This window comes from Protopterus annectens, chromosome 13.part0 (assembly GCF_019279795.1).
Source record: "Protopterus annectens isolate FY-2018-M chromosome 13.part0, PAN1.0, whole genome shotgun sequence".
Taxonomy (NCBI): Eukaryota; Metazoa; Chordata; order Ceratodontiformes; family Protopteridae; genus Protopterus; species Protopterus annectens.
Window position 1 is genome coordinate 815,876,677 of NC_056747.1, and position 18,320 is coordinate 815,894,996.

The following is an 18,320-nucleotide window of genomic DNA, read 5'->3' on the forward strand; positions in this document are numbered from 1 at the left end:
AACAAAGTACTGAAGCAGTGCAGTGACAGTAGAAAGTATATCATGCTGTGTAGTTGGGAGTGTCCTGAATTTGGTAACTTGCCTTATAGTCGGTGGAGTTTATTTGGCCTGGATGAAGTGGTTGCAGTTTGTAAGTGAGCAAGGTGCACCCATCCAGGCACTGATTTTCATTTGCAACCTCTGGGGAAAAAAGGAAACCGTGAATTGTGGCCCATGTTAACTTAGAAGTGGTATTCATAGTTTACAAGACAGAATCAGCCCATGAACACCTATTAACTTGCTATACCCAGCCACCCTGAAAGGCACCTCCTGCCTGCAGGAGAGCAGAAATCTCGGGCGAATTTATGGGTAATCAACCAGTCATCAAGGTTTGCCTTAAAGGAATTAAGGGTTTCACTTTTTTTTTTTTATATTTAGCAGAAGATTATTCCAGAGATAGGGGAAGCATTGAGTAATAAAGCTATGTCTCCATCATGTCTTATTCATTTGTTGATAGAGATTCATGTGTTTAGTTTGAGTTTTTGTAAAGGCATTTGTTTTGTGGAGGTATAGGAAAACAAATCTCAGCAGTCCTTAACAGCACAGAATAATAAGTAAAAATCAGCTTGTAGAATTCTTTACAAGATAGTGTAGAGTAGCATGCCTTAGTAGCTGAAATATTTTAATCCAGTGATCTTTTTAGTTGGGAACCTCTGTGGACTTTCTAGGTGCATGATGTGTTTAGACTGATACATGATAAAAGGGGCATTATATTCTATAATTGGTCTTATTGGGACAGAGTATAAAGGAATGGTGACTTCTTCTTTTGACCTTGATGCAATGCCTTTAGTTATTAATTGGATTAGCTAGAAGGATATTCTGGCTACTGTTGCTACTTGGTGTCAAGGATTGGGAGCTGCGTTTGAAAGTGCCAACATCTCTGATGGCTGTATTAGTGTGGAGAGGGGTGCTGTCTTTACTGTAAACTGTTGTTGAGATTTGTTTACCAAAGGTTTATTTATGTAGTGTCAGTGGCACAACAGGTGGTACCCTTGCCTTTGGTGCAGAATGCTGTGAATTCTATTCCCACACCACAGAGATTGACTGGTGACACTGCTGTGCAGCAGAAGAGGAGTACTGCATTCCTGATTGTGCCATCCTTGAATGAAATGTTAAACCGATGCCCCATCTGCTTGAATGTAAAAGATCCTATGACACCTGTTGAAAAGAATAGGGGTTCTTTATTAAAATATACACACTTATTTTCTTTTTATATAGACATTTACAATAAATACATTATAAACAAAGCATAAAAGAGAGGTATATCGTATACATTCTTTATCACGAATAGAGTAATCATTTTTTGCTTTCTGACCCCCACTTCAACTTCCACAGCCACACAACTAGCCTAGTACCTACCTATGAACCTATAATTTTCTTGGGTGGCAAAAGCCAGGGTATCTTTTTGGTTGGGCTTGTATAGGTCCCAGGGCCGATAGCCTAGTACCTACCTATGAACAACCAAAACCTTATTTTTCTTAACAACATGGCCAAATCCATTTTTCATGAAACATAATTTCTTTCATCCTTTCATTCCAAATTAACCATGTAATACAACATATTTTTCACCAGTTCTCTTAACATAATTTCTGCTTTTATTCATGTAGTATCCAGATTCTATCATATCCATATTTAAACTTTGCTTCTTTAAATCCCCCCACATAATTTGAACTTAAAATCTTTTTTCATAGCATTTTAGCTATTTTGTAGTGTAAAAAAATGTTCACTGGTTTCAAATTCACCACAATACGAGTAAATCCTATCTTTTACATTTTTGTAAGGCATATTCACCTTCACTGGTGTCACTTTGTAAGGTTTCATAAAAAATCTGGGCACTCTCTTGCCACGCTATCATTTTTTTTACATCTTGTAATTCTCACTTTTATAGCACCTTTTTTTTTCTCTATTTAACTTTTTCCACTGAAATATCCTTCTTCGTTGCAACAAACTCTTCTCCTTTTTTTTTTTTAATTAAAAAAAATTAAACCATTCCATTTTGTATTTTAGACTTAATATCTATGTCAAAATATCATTCTTATCCTCTAAACATTTCATTACTCTATACAAATTCAAAGATTCAGTGTAAACTATTGGATTTATTAACCCTAAACAGTCTTCTTCTGTATGCACATATAGAATCCCCCTTTTTGCTGGATTCAGCCTAGATTCCCAAGTAAAAGAAAAATAATATATATTTATTTTTCAAAAGTCAAGAGGTAAACTAAAAACACCTGCTAAATAAGCGATTTTTGCTAACACACTATATAATTAATTAAATACACTTCTTTCTTTTTGAAAAGACAATCTAAATGATTTCCAAAATAGACAAGTATCTCTCATTTAATTTCTCTTTCCATACTGTTTCCATAATGTCATACTTTCCAAACAATATTCCAAGTATATTTTTTGTCATACCAAGTATTTTTTGTCATACCAGAATTTAACACCTCCGTCATCTTCTCAGATACAAATCCTTGACTTTTTTCTTTATTTATTGAAAATTGTATTACTTGAATAGTTTCCTATAAGCATTTTATCACTCTACCCATACTTATTTCATTTTTTGCAATAATAATAATAATGTCATCTGCATATGATAGCATAATTGGTATCTTTATCCCTTCATTTGATATATGGCATAATTGGTATCTTTATCCCTTCATTTGAAATATAATTTATCAGTTCCATGCTTCTGTTCATATGTATAGCTCTCATGTTCATTACCAATACAAATAAAAAATAATATACTACTCAAGGGACAGCCTTGTCTAATCCCCTTCTCAAGTTGTATAACTTCATTAAGCCACTCTTTTACTAATGCTTTGACTTTATTGTATCTATAAGCTGTAGTACAAATATGTTTTATCTTTTCACTGATATTGTAGACTTCAAATATTTCTCATAATACAGAATGAATTGAATCAAAAGCTTTATTAAATCCTCCCTATTACTTTTGCATTTACATTTTTATACATTATATCATCGACTACTTCCCCGATTATCAATAAGTCCTGTACCTTTTTCCTTTTATACCATATACATGCCCCTTTACAACCTTATCTGTTTTAGCCTCCATTCTTTTTTGCAGGATTTTCATAAAAAAATTGTAAGCTGTATTATTTAATACTATGGATATTTAATTCTTTTAGCTCTTGTTTATCACCCTTTTTCCATATAAATCTAACCACACCTCTACACAATTCTTTTTATACGTAAAACCTTTATTCAACCATTCATTTAAAACATTTATGAGATTTCTTTTGTTCCAGTGTCATGACTTTATACACTCTATACTGTATTCCATGTGGTCCTGCCATCAAATCTAGGTTGACTACTTTCAAAACGTGTTGTAGTTCTTCTGTCATGATTTTTTTTCTGATTATTTATTATCTGCATGAGATAATGAGTATACTTCACATTCCTTACTAATTTGTACTCTCTATCCTTCGAATAATGTCTCAATATAATCTTTTACTATCTCCCAAGATTTTCACTTGTATTTACTTCATTTCATTCTCTCATATTATTTTCCTTTAATTGTTTTACTTAAATATGGTGCTGTTTCTTCTTTTTTATCTTGCAAAAATATCTTTGCTTATAAAATAAATATTTAGTTTTTTTTCTTATTTAATTCATTTCTCCTGTTCATTTTTAAGAAAACTTTCATCATTCCGCTCTAAACAGTCAATAGTATCTGTATTTACTTTTTATATTTTCTTATCCATCCATTTATTTTTTCTTTTTACCCTATCATATAACATTGTTATACTTCTGTTTAAAACTGACCAATCTTTATAAAATTCTCTCATTCCCATATGATCTTGCCACAATTTTATTTTATCCTTTTTTCCTATATCCTTCCATTTCACTTCATTTATTCTTTTTACGCCTTTTCCTATTTTTATATATTCATAATTTCCATTTATTAAAGTCCAGACTGCCCCATGATCTGCAAAAACTGTTAGCAAAACACCTTCTTCCATTATTGGCAATCTTTCTGTGATCAGGAAATGGTCTGTTTCTGTTCTCTTTTTTCACCTGTTTTTATAGGTCCATATCTTTTGATTCCAAACTCTTAATTTCCCATATTTTATAATGTCCCATCCTAACTTAATATCGCATCCTTTCTTTTTATGCATTCTCAAATTACAATTAAAATCCTCTGCTACAATTATCTCCATATTAATTGTTACATATTGAATGATATTCTAAACATATTTCTTCTTTCTTTTTTATGTATGCATAAATGCTAATAATTTTAATAATATGATCCATTCATCTTATATTAACAACTACAGTTCTGCATGTAACAAAGGTAACACTAACAGTTTTATAGAAACTCTATATAAAATAAGTATTTCAAACAAGTCACCTTACCAAAATTCCAAATAACATTTTCCCCACCATATTTCTGTTTGATATCTTTTAGCCTGTGATAAGTCTGACATCTTCTAAAATAGTAATGTCACTTTGTTGTCTTTTACACCATTCCAGAATTGCTATTCTTCTTTCTAACTTTTTCAAACTATTAACATTGATGGCTAAGACTTTACAAGTAATTTTACCTAAATTATATATATATATATATATATTCTTTTCATACTTTCCCATTCTTTTTTGAATCCCTATGTAATCTTCCTTTTCCTCTACCCTACCCTTTTCCCAATATAATTTCTTTTTTTTAACTGTATTCCATTTTTCATTGTTACTATTGCTTAATGCTGACTTTTCATCCATATATAAATCTTCCTTTATATTCACTTTTTGTATCGCTTGTTCTTTGTCCACTACATCTGTTAGTTCTTTTTGCACTTCCAGTGTTACTGTTCCACTTCCAGTATTACTGATGCTTTTTCCATAACTTTCTTTTTTTCATTATCTGTTATTTTGTTCTGCCATTTCAGATTCTACCTCATTTCCTTTTTCTTCACACACTTCCCCAAATTACCCATTTTCTTGTACTTGTAACATTTTAATTCACAATTCCTTGCTTCATATCCTATTTCTCCACATGTAAAACATCTTCTTTTAACATGGTTATTAAGTTCATAGGTGGTTACTGGGCTGTTGACTCAAAGATATTTATAAGCCTAGCTGTGTGTATCCAATATAATACTAGAGAAACCCCAATATAAAGGATCTTGCCTAAACTCGAGATCTCAGTTAGCAACAACTGACCATGTCTAGGAGGGTCATAAGTGAAATCCCCGGCAGGAATTTATGGTTTCCCATCAAGTCATCCAGGCTGCGCTTAAACAGGGTCATAGAGGGACTTTGATGTGAATTGGTAGCATATTCCAGAGGAGTGGCAACATCTGAGAGACATATCTGTCTCTTCAGCAGGTCCTGTTTATATCGTAGGCTAGATTAACGTCCGTGGAGCGGGTGAACCTTGTTCTATTTGACTTGCAGATGTGCAGCATTTCCATTTGGTTTGGATCCAAGATTGTTCTGTAGGCCAGGCACAAGTCTCCTGTAAGTAGTCTGTATGGTACGGAGTACAGTGATAGTGACTTCATTCTGTCAGAGTATGATTTGTGCTGGAGACCCTGAATTTTCTTGGTTAGAAATCTCTGAGGTCTCAAGTTGCTGCATGTGCCTGATAAGGTACATACCAAAGGGAGCATTGTACTGAATTATTGCCCTGATGAGAGTTGAGCACAGGGGTGTTATGACCTCTCTCTCTCTCTTGAGGCAGTGCCTTTGCTAATGAAGTGTGTGCCGTAGAATGCCATCCTTACCACAGTAGACACATGGTGATCAAAGTTTAGGGTAAAGTCAACTTGTGTTCCCAAGTGTCTTCACTACTGAGTTGTTACTTACAGTGTTATTATTTATGTGATAGTCTGCAGGGATATCATTTTTACCAAAGGGGGTGATGATGCATTTTTTAGCATTGAGTTTGAGTGTGTGGCTTTGGCCCCAATCATTGGTTTGTGTAAGTCCCTCTTGAAGTATATTGACATCATTTGGGGATTTGTTGATTGCATCTAATTTACAGTTGTCAGCAAACTTAGTCAGCCACAGGCCCTCTGTTTTGGCGTGGACTTCTGAGAAGTATATTCCAAACAATAGCTGGCCCAGCACTGACCCCAGTGGAACCCCACTGGTGACAGGTCTGATGGTTGAGGTAAAGTCCCTAACTTTTTTTGAGTGTGATCTGTCAGTGAGTCAGTTAGCAGCCCCCTTGACAACATGAGTTGATATTCAACTGGGAGAGTTTATCAATGATACCAGAATATGGGATTGTGTCGAAGGCCTTGGCTAAGTCAAGGTAGGCTATATGCACAGATTTTCCTTTGTCTGTGGCTCTGGAGACCTTTTTGAAGAAGTCCATCAGGTTTAACATGCATGACCTGCCTTTGACAAAACCAAACTGTGTTGGATCAAGGGTATATAATTACTTATAAAGGTCCATGATGATTTGTTCCATGGGTTTAGAGGTAAGGCTGGTTAAGCTTATGGTTCCCAGGGTCTGTTGCTGTACCCCTTTTATGAAGGGGGATGATAGTTGTTGTTTTCCATTCAGCAGGGACAAAACCCAGTACTCAGGCTGTGGTTGAAGAGAATACCTAATGGAGTTGCTAACTCATGTTTTAGACCATTTAAATGCAACCTGGGATGCCATCCGGTCTTATAGAAGCTGTGTTTTTGGTCTTGGTGAGAGCATTAATGACTTGCTCTTTGGAGATGCAGTATGGGGGAGATGTAGAGGGAATGCTTTGTGGAATGTTTGGAGGGAACAGGGGAATGAAATTTTCATCAAACCTGTCAGCAGATAGGTTAGCTATTTTTGCAGGATTAGTGTGCGTGATGCCATCCACAGCTAGTTCAGCACATGTCTGGGTCGTACCTTTTAGGTTATGGATATAGCTGAAGAATGCCTTATGGTTATCCTTAGCTATGGCTGCTAATTTTTTTTCAAAGTTGCCCTTAGAGGATTTTACAAGTTGTCTTATTTGTGTGCTCAGGCAGAGCAGGATGTTCTTCCAGTGCTGGGACATGTGTATTTTATTCTTAGACAGCAACTTCTTCCTCTTGTTGTATAACTTATTAATGCTAGATGGCCACCAGGGAGGCTTGTTTTTTGTTGAGGATCTTGTTTTGATCCTGTCAGGTACAGCTGTGTCAATGCATTTGTGTAAGTGTTTGTTCAGGGCATTTGTGTATACCTTTAGTATAGTTGTCAATGAAATCTGTGAGAACAGGAGCTTGGAAATTATTTATGCCATCTCTTAGGAGGGTATAATTAGCTTTGGTGAAACTTTTAGCATGATTTCACTTGAGGTGTTCAGGTGTTACAGCTACTTCAAATATGACTGATCTGTGGTCAGATTTAACCAGTGAGGGTCCTATACTTGTGGTGGTGCAGTGGTCACCCATGTTGGTGAGGACCAGGTTGAGAATATTTGAGCCCCTTGTGGGGTTGCATACCATTTATTCTAGGGCATTAGTGTTATAAAAAAAGTCCAGGAACCATTGTGCAAGCATGTTGGTACTCGTAAAAGTTTCCCAGTCAATGGAGAGAGAGTTAAACTTGTCCATGACTATAATGTTTGGTTGTAATTTGACTCAAGTAGGTCCAAATAAGCAGTGCAGTATCTTGGTTCATTGAAGGGGGCCTATAGCTAATGATGACTTGAAGGGGGGGGGGGTTTACCCACAGTTAGTTGAACTTGGAGTAACTCCATGGTGTTTTCCTGTGTAACCAGTCTAGAGATGTATTTATCTTTGAACATAGATACTCCTCCGCCTTTGGTTCTTATATTTTCATTTTGCAGTCTGAAAGTGTGGAAGGCATTGTAGCCTTGCAAGACTGGGGTACTTTCTGTGGCCCTGAACCAAGTTTCTGTGACTGCACAGATGTCAACATCCTCCAGGGAGAGGAGTGCTTCCAGAGAGTGTAATTTCTTATTTAAACTCCTAGCAGTTAGCAGCATAACCTTTTAATTTATTTGTGAGTGATATTTTCATGTTGAAAATTTTTTTCTTGAGTCCTTGCCTAAAAAAGCACTATGGAGAAGGAAGTGCCTTAGCCAGTAACCGAAAGCCTAGAGGTGACAGGTGAAAACTATCTCTGGCAAAGCAGCGTTGTCTGCCAACCAGTCATCCCAGGCTGACGGGAACTGGATCCCCATAGAATGACACAAGAAACTAAGCCAATTATTGAAGTGAATCATTTATTTGTTTATATTGTGATGTCATACTAGGTGAGGGTAGAATGCAGCTCAAGGTTAGGGACCTACCTGCTCGGGACACATTATTCATAGACCTCAGTCATGTCTCTCTTAATATAGTCCAGTGAAGTATGTCTCAAGTCATTCACACCGACCTGAACTATGATGGAGTCATAACGGAGCTTGTTGAGACTTGAGTGCATATGTGATCTGATGGATCCTAGCACCTGATAGGTAGCTGACCGTAACCTTCTCCTTGTCCAGCCTGGTAAGTGGGACATCTGTGTGTCTCACATTGGAGTCACCCATGACTAAACAGTTTGGTTTAGATGTGCTTTGCCTTGGGGGCTTATTTGGTGAGACACTGGTGCTTGTGTTTTTGTGTGTATTGAGTGCTGTAAGTGCTGTATTAGGGGTAGCATGTTTATGTTTGGAAGGTCTTTGGTATTTAGGTAGGTTTCTGGTGAGTACCTCCCAAGTATGATAGGTTATGTGTTGCATGCATGGTTTGTGTATGAGATGTATGTGAGCTGACAACTTGTTCAGTGTTACTGTTCTGTGCGTGAGAGAGCAAGGATTCCAGATTCTTAGTGTAGATACATCTCTTTCAAATTGTACTTGGATTTAGGAGTAGAGGGTTGACGGCATACATGAGGCAATTGCTACATTGCCTCAGGAATACCTATGCCTATTAGGCTGGTAGGAGAAAAGGAGGGAAACTGACCATCCCATAATGTTACATTAAGTCCTGTTTTCACAGTGGGGAGAGAAAATGGAGGTGTATGGTATAACTAGGTGCTCTAAACCGGGTCTGTACTTGTGGGGTGCTCTATAAAGGGTGTATACTAGTGGGGGTTCTCTAAATGGTATGAAACTAATGTAGATTTGGTGTTTTTGGGACTGTTTAAGGGGCAAAATTTGCAGCGGAGGTGCTCTGAGCAAGCGCAATTTAAGGACTTCTTGGCCGGATCATGGACAGCTACTAAGGGAAAATTTATCTACAGATGTTTTTGCATCTGTAACTGCCAGTGGTTACCCCCACTACTCTGTAGTGAGTGATGGTGCACAGAGGTGTGCTATGTATAAACAGATGAATACAGCAGAGCAGTGAATGGTCACCTAACTCTGTGGAGCTGTATTAAAACAAGTGCAAACCCACGCAAACACGGGGCTTGTGTAACAACAGTGAGCAAACTGAATTAAACAAGTTAACCAATAAAAAAGTTCAAAACTGAGCCCATTGCCAGCAGCCTTCAGTCAGATGAGTCCTAACTGCACTCTCCTACTACAGGGGTGCAGGGGGCCGTCTGCAACAAAAGACAGCCTGGTTTAGTCCTCAGTTTAACAAATAGAACCAAATTCAGTAGGTTTGAATCTAGTCTATGCTATAGCCGACAAAAAGTGCAGCTTAGATTGCACAGATGGATACAGCAGCACAATGGATGATCACCTAACTGTGAAGCTATGTTAAAACAGTGGACAAACTAAATTAAACAATTTAACCAATAAAAAAGCTCAAAACTGAATCCTGTGCCAGCAACCTTCAATCGGATGAGTCTTAACTGCACTCTCCTGCCACAAGGCTGCAGGGGGGTCCTGTCCAACAAAAGATAGCCTGATTTACAGCTCATTTTTAACAAACATAACATCTGAATCTAGTATATGCTACAGCAGACAAAAAGGCAACAAATCAGCAAGAACAGTTTTAAAAAATCAGCAATATAGTAAAAATACAGTTTGAGTGCAAATTACAGTATACAGTTGTACTTATGGTTAGCAGAATGCAACAGGTTCCTTGGATTGTACAGATGAGTACAGCAGAGCAGTGGCTAGTCGCCTAACTCTGTGGAGCTGTGTTCAGTTTTTCCGCACACAAAACATGTTTTTGGCTGTCCCCAATATTTTAACATTCCTTTGTCACCCTCAGCATTAATAGTATTTGGAATATGCACAATATTTTCATTTTCAAGTTTCAAAATCACATTGCAGTCTCATGCCCTGGTCCATAAACCACTCTGTCATATATTTTTGATAAACTCAGTGCATCTTTATGTAACTTTAGTAAATGTCCTTTTAACGATTCTTTTTCAACTTCCTTCCTGAATTGTATATTCATTTTCTTAGTTTCTCTGTGAAAGGGTTTACATAAATATAAGTTCAATGGTGAACAGTTTTTCTTCTTCTCATGTTCCTCTCAAAATGTTTCTAGTGTCTGACTAGTGTCAGAAATGTCACAAAAAGTCTCTTTCTTAATATGTATGAAAGCTCTTATCTTTGTTGGTTTGAATCCCAGTGTTGTAATTAGTTCATCCCATATCTTATATCTGTCCAGTTCTACATCCTCCTTATTCTTGAGCAGTACCTTAAGCTTTTTTTTTAACCTACTTCTTTTTCTTCTTACTTTCTTTCCTTTCTTTAACCATTGCTGCATGCGATTTTCTATCGACCTTGTACTGCTTCAGTCTGCTGCACTTCTTCATTCTGGATCCTTTCCATTATCTCTCCCTATGACATGTCTTTACCGTTTTCAGGTTTACTCTCATTGACCATGTCATCAGTACATCATCATGCAACCCTCCTGACTGGAGGGTCGTAACAGCACATTCTTATGTTGTAAACTCTTCTTCGAAGAGGTTTCATTTTAAACAAATCTTTGGAATTCAGTACCTTAATTTCTCCTGCTTTTCAGTCTCTTTCCACTGCTCTTGAAAAGATTCAACTGCCTTTTCAAACCGCCTTTACCGTGCCTTCGTTTTCCAAAAAACATCTTTGTGACTTTGACTTTTGGTATCTTGGCCACTACTTTAAATATATCTGCTGTTTGAATCGACAGCTTCATTCATTGTATTCCCGCCTTCCTCCAAATTCCCTGAACTACCTTCCTGCTTCTCCAAGCCTCCTCCTCCCACAGACTGGAAGCCGGAAGTGTCACCACGAAAAGCATCCCTGTACGCAAAAGAGTAGGTGAAGTTCCCTGCTACCCTGGTCAAATTTCCACTAGTAGTATTAAAGCCACCTCGGGTGTCCTCTGAAAAGAAGCTTGTAGCCTAGTGGGACTAACCTGGTTAACAAAGGATTGGTAAATAAATTATATTCAGTGTAAACCCATTTCTAATACACCACTGTTTTGTATAGTTTCGCCCTTGCTGTAGTAACCCTGTCTGAAATGCTGAGTGAACGATAACACTCTGCTTGCAATTATCTACAAATTTAATTATCCAGATGTATAGGTTAGTGGTTTGATGATGTGAGAAGTAGGTGTTGAACAGAAGAGGTCCTAGCACTTGCCCTGAGGAATGCCACTAGTCATCTTTTTGCTTTCTGAAGTGGTGCCAGCACCATTGTATAGGGGAATAAAGTCCTGACTGTGGCCCATGCTTATGAAGCAATGGTAAGGGAGGATAGGCATACCTGTGTTGGTGGGGAGGGCACATATATGTGCATACCTCTTGGCTGATCTCTATCAGAGGTTGAGGATATGAAAGGAGGCATTGTCTTTCAGGAGGCAGGGTATTAGCTGAATTGCTGCAGAGGTGGGATGATATACCACCACACCCATTGCACATCCATTTTAAGACAATATTTATGTACATAATAGTGAGAATATGGGGCACAACTACAACATAAATCCTCCTCATTATCTTGTACAACACTGTCCTAAGGTGCCTTAATTTCCTCACTGGCCCCAAACATGGGTCAGAGAAAGCCGGAGGAAGGCATGATGGGTTCATTAGATCCAAAGAATGAGGAGAGAGTTTTGAAGTCAGCCGAAGATCATGGGGGGAGGCAAAAATAATTTTTCTTGTCTTGAGGTGGCACCTACTACTTTAAGCATGTAGGTTTGCTCTGTCAACAAATTTGCTATATGTCTTGCAACATAATAGTCTACATTTAGACCTTTAAACTAATTTGCAATTCCAGCAAGAAGAATAGTATCTGAGGCCTTGGCCAGGCCAATGTATATACTATATGAACTGTATAGCTGCTCCCTATAGCTTCAGTAACTATATCTCAAAGACACAAGCTCCCTTTGATAACATCATATTTTTCATGTCTAGAGTAATAACATTTTTATATTGGAGTTTATGAAATCAGAAGTGTTCTTTTGGTTTGCACATTAGGCTTTTTAAGCTAATAAATTTGTATTCCCAGAATGAGGCAAAGCTATTTTAAAGAGTGGAGTAATGGTAGCCATTTTCTGTACCTCAGAAGCGAACCCTGTGGCTCTGCTTAATTTGAACAGTTTTAGGAGGGATTTGGAGAGGGTGTGTTTGGCACTGTTAATTAAGCAACTGGTTATATTGTCGGGGCCCGTAGAGGTTATATTTTTAGCTTCAAAGAGCGCAGGTAGAACTTGTTTCATGATAATCTTGAAGGGAGGGAGGAAGGAACTCAGGAATATGTGGAACTTGCACAACTTTCTGTGTTGAAGTTAGGCAGTAAATTTATCTTTCAATTACATTAGTGTTATCTTTTGGGTTGGAGTTGGCAATACCATTATGAATTAATAAGTGACAGCTGAGCTGTGGAGGGCTGGAAATCTTACACTTGAATTTAAAGAGCTTATATAGTTTTAATAGGGTTCTCTTTTAAACTTGTTGAATTTATAGGTGTTGATTGTGGTGGGTTTAAATGCCATAAAGGAACATGTTACTGATCTGTGACTGGATCTGACCAGAGACATGTTAATGGGAAGTGTTCTTTGCTGTTATAATATTTGAAGGAGTAGTTCAGAGTTTGATCTAATTGGTATCATTCTTGAATGAAAATCTTTGTGGTGGGATGTAGCAGGTCTACACAGAGCTTCAGGAAGGGGACATTGGTCAATATTGTTCTGTTAGAAGTATGTACAGTTAGAGATTTGTAAAGCCGAATAACCCTGAGGGATAAAAGGCCTGGATATAGCCTTTATGTATAGGATGAATTAGTTTGTGATTAGTCTGCTAAGGCAGGTGGAATTAACTTACTTTGTTTATAGAGATACCTGTTGGAATTTAGCTTACATTGTTTGTAGAGATAACCTGGAACACAACTCCTTTGTTTTCATAAATATATTTATATTCTGCAAAATACCAAGCATAGGGGATTCCTTTTTTAAACTGAGTAGTTAAAGGATCAAACTTTCTGAGATTGTGAGAGATAATAATGAAACTATGCACTTTAGAGGATGAGCTGTTACAGTGCATTTGATTTAATGAGTTTGTTTGCCATAGATTTCATCTGCTATCCAACTCATGCCACTTATCTAAACGTTATGGAAACAGGCAAATGTACCCAGTAAGCTTTGCCTGCTTTACAAAGACTAAATATAGTTGAAATAGAGATGTCATTATCTTCTTGTAGTAAAATGCTTGTGTGTTGTTTATGAAGGGTGAGTTATAAAATCGGAGAACTTAGCTACATTTAGGAAGCTAGCTGAGGTTTCATGGCTAGAGTCTAAACAAGTTAACTGTGGGTACTGCTTAGGAAGCTGAATTTGAACAGGTAGAGAAGGAAGAGAGGTCAAAATGACTTTCAGGACTTTGAGGAGAAATGTGGGCCTTTGTAGTTAGTTAAGACTATGGTTGTTTCCCTGGTTTGATGAGAGAGAAAGTTGTGGGGTAGTTAACAAGAGATCTGGACCTGCAGACTGGCACAAGAGAGGCGTAGGTATAAGGGTAATTTCATAGAAGTAATCAGTCTAAAGCATACTAAAACTACTAGATCTTTTAAGTAATAGGAAGAGGGAGCTGTGTAAGTTTTGTTGACATTTTTCCACGAATTGTCTATACACATTTGTGTGCTTAGATGTGAATTGTCTATACACATTTGTGTGCTTAGATGTGAATTAGAATGTATATTATCAGAAGTGTGTAAAACACTTAAGTTCGGAGGATATTCTAAAACTTGGGGTTTAGTGTTGATGGAAAGAAAACTGATTTATTTAACAGAAAGAAAATAGAAAATATAAATGGGAAGGAAAATATGATTAAGAATGAAGGTTCAAGTAATTTTCTAGCAAGACTTGACCTTATGTTGGATTTTTTTTTTTTTTTTGTAGACATAAGCTTGGTGGTTCTACTGGAGAAAGTATTCTGGTGTCACAGCTGCAGCATGGCCTAACCCTTGAGTTTGAACATAGTGATTCCCCTCGGCGTCTGCGCCTTGTGCTGAGTGAATTGCTAGCTGTAATGAACAAGGTGAGCCAGACTTCTTTCTTATGCATATGCCATCTGACCCCACCACAGGTATGTAATTTTGGACTAATAATTTCATGATTATTATGGTTATTCTTTTAACTTAGTAAGTAGGCTAACCTGATACACTATTTTACCTATTTCATTGATACTGAACAAGAATAAAAATAAGTAAAATGGTATGTAATGAAGGAATATACATCGAAAAAAAGCTGATTAAATAGATATTATTAATAATTAATGTAGAAACTGTGAATAATCAAGAAAAGAAACAGCACAGAACTGCAAAGACAGAAGCCTGTTTTGCCAGGCTCTGTTTGGTGATGCATTTGAAGTGTCTGTGTTTGCCTTTTTATATAGGTGGGTGTTTAGTTCTGAGACATATGAATCGGATAAAAAGGATCTGTCTGATCCTAGGTCCTTGGATCACTAAAAAAAGTACAACTGTATATTTAAATGAAATCAGATTTGCATAAAATGTTTACTTTGTAATCCAGCTTGCATCACTCTGAAAATGTTTTGTATTGGCGTTTAATTATTAATGTTTCACATACTTGAATGCATGCTATTGGTACCTGTAATTCTATTTGTATCGGTGCCTAAATATTTAAACATCTCATCTTTCCTTGCTGTGTGTACTTCCTGTTCTACCAGGCTGTGGCTGAAATAGGTCCTCTGGGATTAGACCACTTCCCTGGTTACCAAACAGTAAATGAACAGTAACGAGAGAAAGTGTAATATGTAAGTGTATGCATGTGTGTGTATTTGTATGTATGTGTGTGTGTGTGTGTGTATATATATATATATATATATATATATATATATATATATATATATATATAAAATGTGTATAGCACTATGTACAGTACAATGTACAACCAATGTAAATAGAAGTATAGTAGAGCTGCAGTTGTATGTATAGAACTTTTCTCAGTTTAGTGAGCAAAGTAGGTAGAAATATAAGAATGATCCAGTTAAGTTAAAAACTATGAATAATCATGATAGTTTATGGTAGCTACCTAAATGAGTCACACCATTTCAGTATAATCATAACATAACTCAGAAGTTCAAGTCTCCATTTCTGGACACAGTCTGTTAGGATCTCTAAACTGTCTGTGTTTGGTCTCTGCAGTATCTTGGTATTGTCAGTGTGCTCAGTGCACAACACACTGGGAATAACTCCTTGCCTCCTTGATGTGTTTTAAGAATGCCTTCTGCAAAGTGTGTATCATATGACATGCAACATCCTAACTAGGCATTAGCAAATTTAAAGTTGTTATACAAACCCACACACCATATTCTGCACCACATCACATCAGCACTACAACTCCTCACCACATATCGAAAACCGCACTAATCAGATCAAAAGTGCCCCCCAGTCAAAGTGGCACAAGCCAGACAATTTTGCATAGGTGCTGTGCACACCCCCATGTCTCTTAGCTAAATGTAATAGGGTAACTTTCAGTGAGTTAAGACATGACAAGCTCTTCTACTTCCATGTTTACATGCAAGTGTGTGTGTGTGTGTGTGTGTGTGTGTGTGTGTGTGTGTGTGTAAAATCTTAGCTTGTTATGAAAAGCCCATGACATTCTTAGTGTACAGTTAGTGTTAATTTAAAATGCATTTTATTTCTTATATAAAATGTTCTATAAATTGTATTTATAAAAGCGCGCACACACATAAGGATGTTTGGAGTAGATTGAAAAGACATTTTAATGGCCCTTGTGTGGCATAGAGGGATAAAGCCCTGATTATGACTTCGGAGATCAGAGTTCAGTTTAGTGACTTGGGCATTTTAAGAGCTAGGCAGTGGGAGCAGTTCGCCTTTGTTGTCTCTGCCATCATTGGGGGAGGGTCTCTGGCACATAACTCGGACGTTGCCTAATAGGAGCACTAGGTGTTGCACTTGTGAAGTTCAACAATACTGAGGATGCTTCCATGGTGCAAATGCATGAGCCCTGGGTGTCAGCATGTAGTGGACCTCAGTTGGCTGTCACAAGGGGCTCCATGGAGCGTGAGTAGGTTACTGTGGAGGGCGAGTATTTTGGCCTTCTCCCTACCCATTAGACACCCGCTACTGGGAAATGAATGGTTTGTTTAAGATACTTAGCATTAGAATTAATGAGCTATAGATGTTTTGCTTAGTGTGGGGATGCCTGGCTTCCACTCTGTGGAACAGATGGGTCATTTGGGTGTCAGTAAAGGACCTATCAGCAAGGTCCAGTGGAGAAGCAAAAAATATATATAGATTATAATAAATGCAACTTTGTAGTCTTAAGTAGTATATCAGCTCTCAAACTGTTTGGTATGTGTCTTCTTCCTAAAGTGGTCTTCCACATTCAGAATATTTTATAGGACTTGTCATTCTGTATATTTGATGAACTTTCTTTAGAGTAAATTCTTGTTAATCTACCACTTTTTTTGGAGAAATGACTTTGGGAATGTCACTCTGTTGTAGTTCTTACAGTCTCTGTTTCCTGAGACTATACAGATTGTGGCAGTTCTGGTTGCTTGTCTTTTGAAATATACCTATTTGTCTTATACCAGTATGCATGATTCCTCCTGTACAGTTTTAGATCTTCCTCCAGTCATAAAAAAGTATCTTGGTTTCATTGCTTGACTTGAACGTCCTCCGTTTTAAGGTGCAAATGCCACACATTTTGTTCTCCCTCTATGTTGAGCTTGCAATTATAGTCGTTTTCTGCATCGTCTGTTAAAACATTATTTTTGTATGATTATTTCTTTCTAGCATTTATTTTCATTTCAATTTTAAGGATTAATTATTATAACTTAAGTAGATAATCTGTGCTTTAGCTTTCTGCTTGTTAACAATTGAGCAGATGATGGACATGATTTCCTACAACAGTGTACTCCTGTGTTTCAGTTTTGGGATAGTGCCCACCAGTTGCCTATTAGACTGCAGATAGTATGGAATGGCATGTCTGAATTCTCATTCTTGCAAAACTCTGAATTTTTGATTTGACTTTATATTATAGACCATTGTTAGATATGACAATATCAAGCATTTCCTTTCAGAAGAATATCAATTTTAGTGCTCTAACTGCACTTTACTTGTTATGACTGCTAGTTGGATTACAACGGGGAGCTCAACACAAATGTGCTACATACCTTCTTCAAAATGGAACTAATATCTGCTGTCTCTGTTCTCTGTTCCTTGACAGCATAGTTTAGGTTATGCTAGAATGCCTTCCTTTGATTTGTTATTATGATAGGCATTCCAGTTGGCACAACTGTGCTCTAAATATTTTGATTTGACAGTATTGACCAATAATTATATCTCTTGTTCTTTCTTTGTATTTTTCTGTTCCTTCATGTGATTCACATATCCTCCTAAATATTTAATAATTTTAATTGATCTTGTGAACTGTTATTTTTGTCAGCATTGAACATTAAGCCATGGGCACAACATAATTCTTCCTTGAAAGAAAAATAAGATTTTTTTTCATTTTTAATGTTATTTTTTTCTCAATTCAAATACTTACTGCAACTTCTTTTAATAAGTGCATTTTGAGTCCATGTTTGTACATTTCTGAAATTATTTTGCTTTCTCTTTTGTCATTTGTACTTCTGGTATTACAAAGATAATCTGTAGTGCCTTAAGTAATTTTTCATTTATCGCTAGTAAATGTGCTGTATTCAACATATACTGCTTTGTGTAATTTTTGTGCCTGACTGTATTTCATTGTCAGATGACACATCTGTTGATTAACATGTATTTCACTCTTTTGAAGTGTTTTTTACAAAGACTTTGCGCTTTTCAGGAGTTTTTGGCCTGACTCCACCAGAACATGTTTGCCTTGGATTAGTTTGTGTTGTAAGTGATGGTCTTTTGCAGTTGAACATATTGCTGTGGAGTTTCAACATCTACCAAGTATTGCTAAGAATTCATTTTATATCCAAGCATATC

The 18,320-nt window shown here is 36.9% G+C and overlaps 1 protein-coding gene across 1 annotated transcript in view; it reads left to right on the top strand.

The window, feature by feature from the left end:
* Positions 1-18,320, top strand: part of INTS2 (integrator complex subunit 2) — a 1,434,855-nt gene that overhangs the window by 8,106 nt on the left and 1,408,429 nt on the right. Inside the window, exon 2 of the mRNA XM_044054536.1 lies at positions 14,257-14,395. Within this exon, the coding sequence (XP_043910471.1) occupies positions 14,257-14,395 (139 nt within the window). The remainder of the gene's footprint in view (positions 1-14,256; positions 14,396-18,320) is intronic.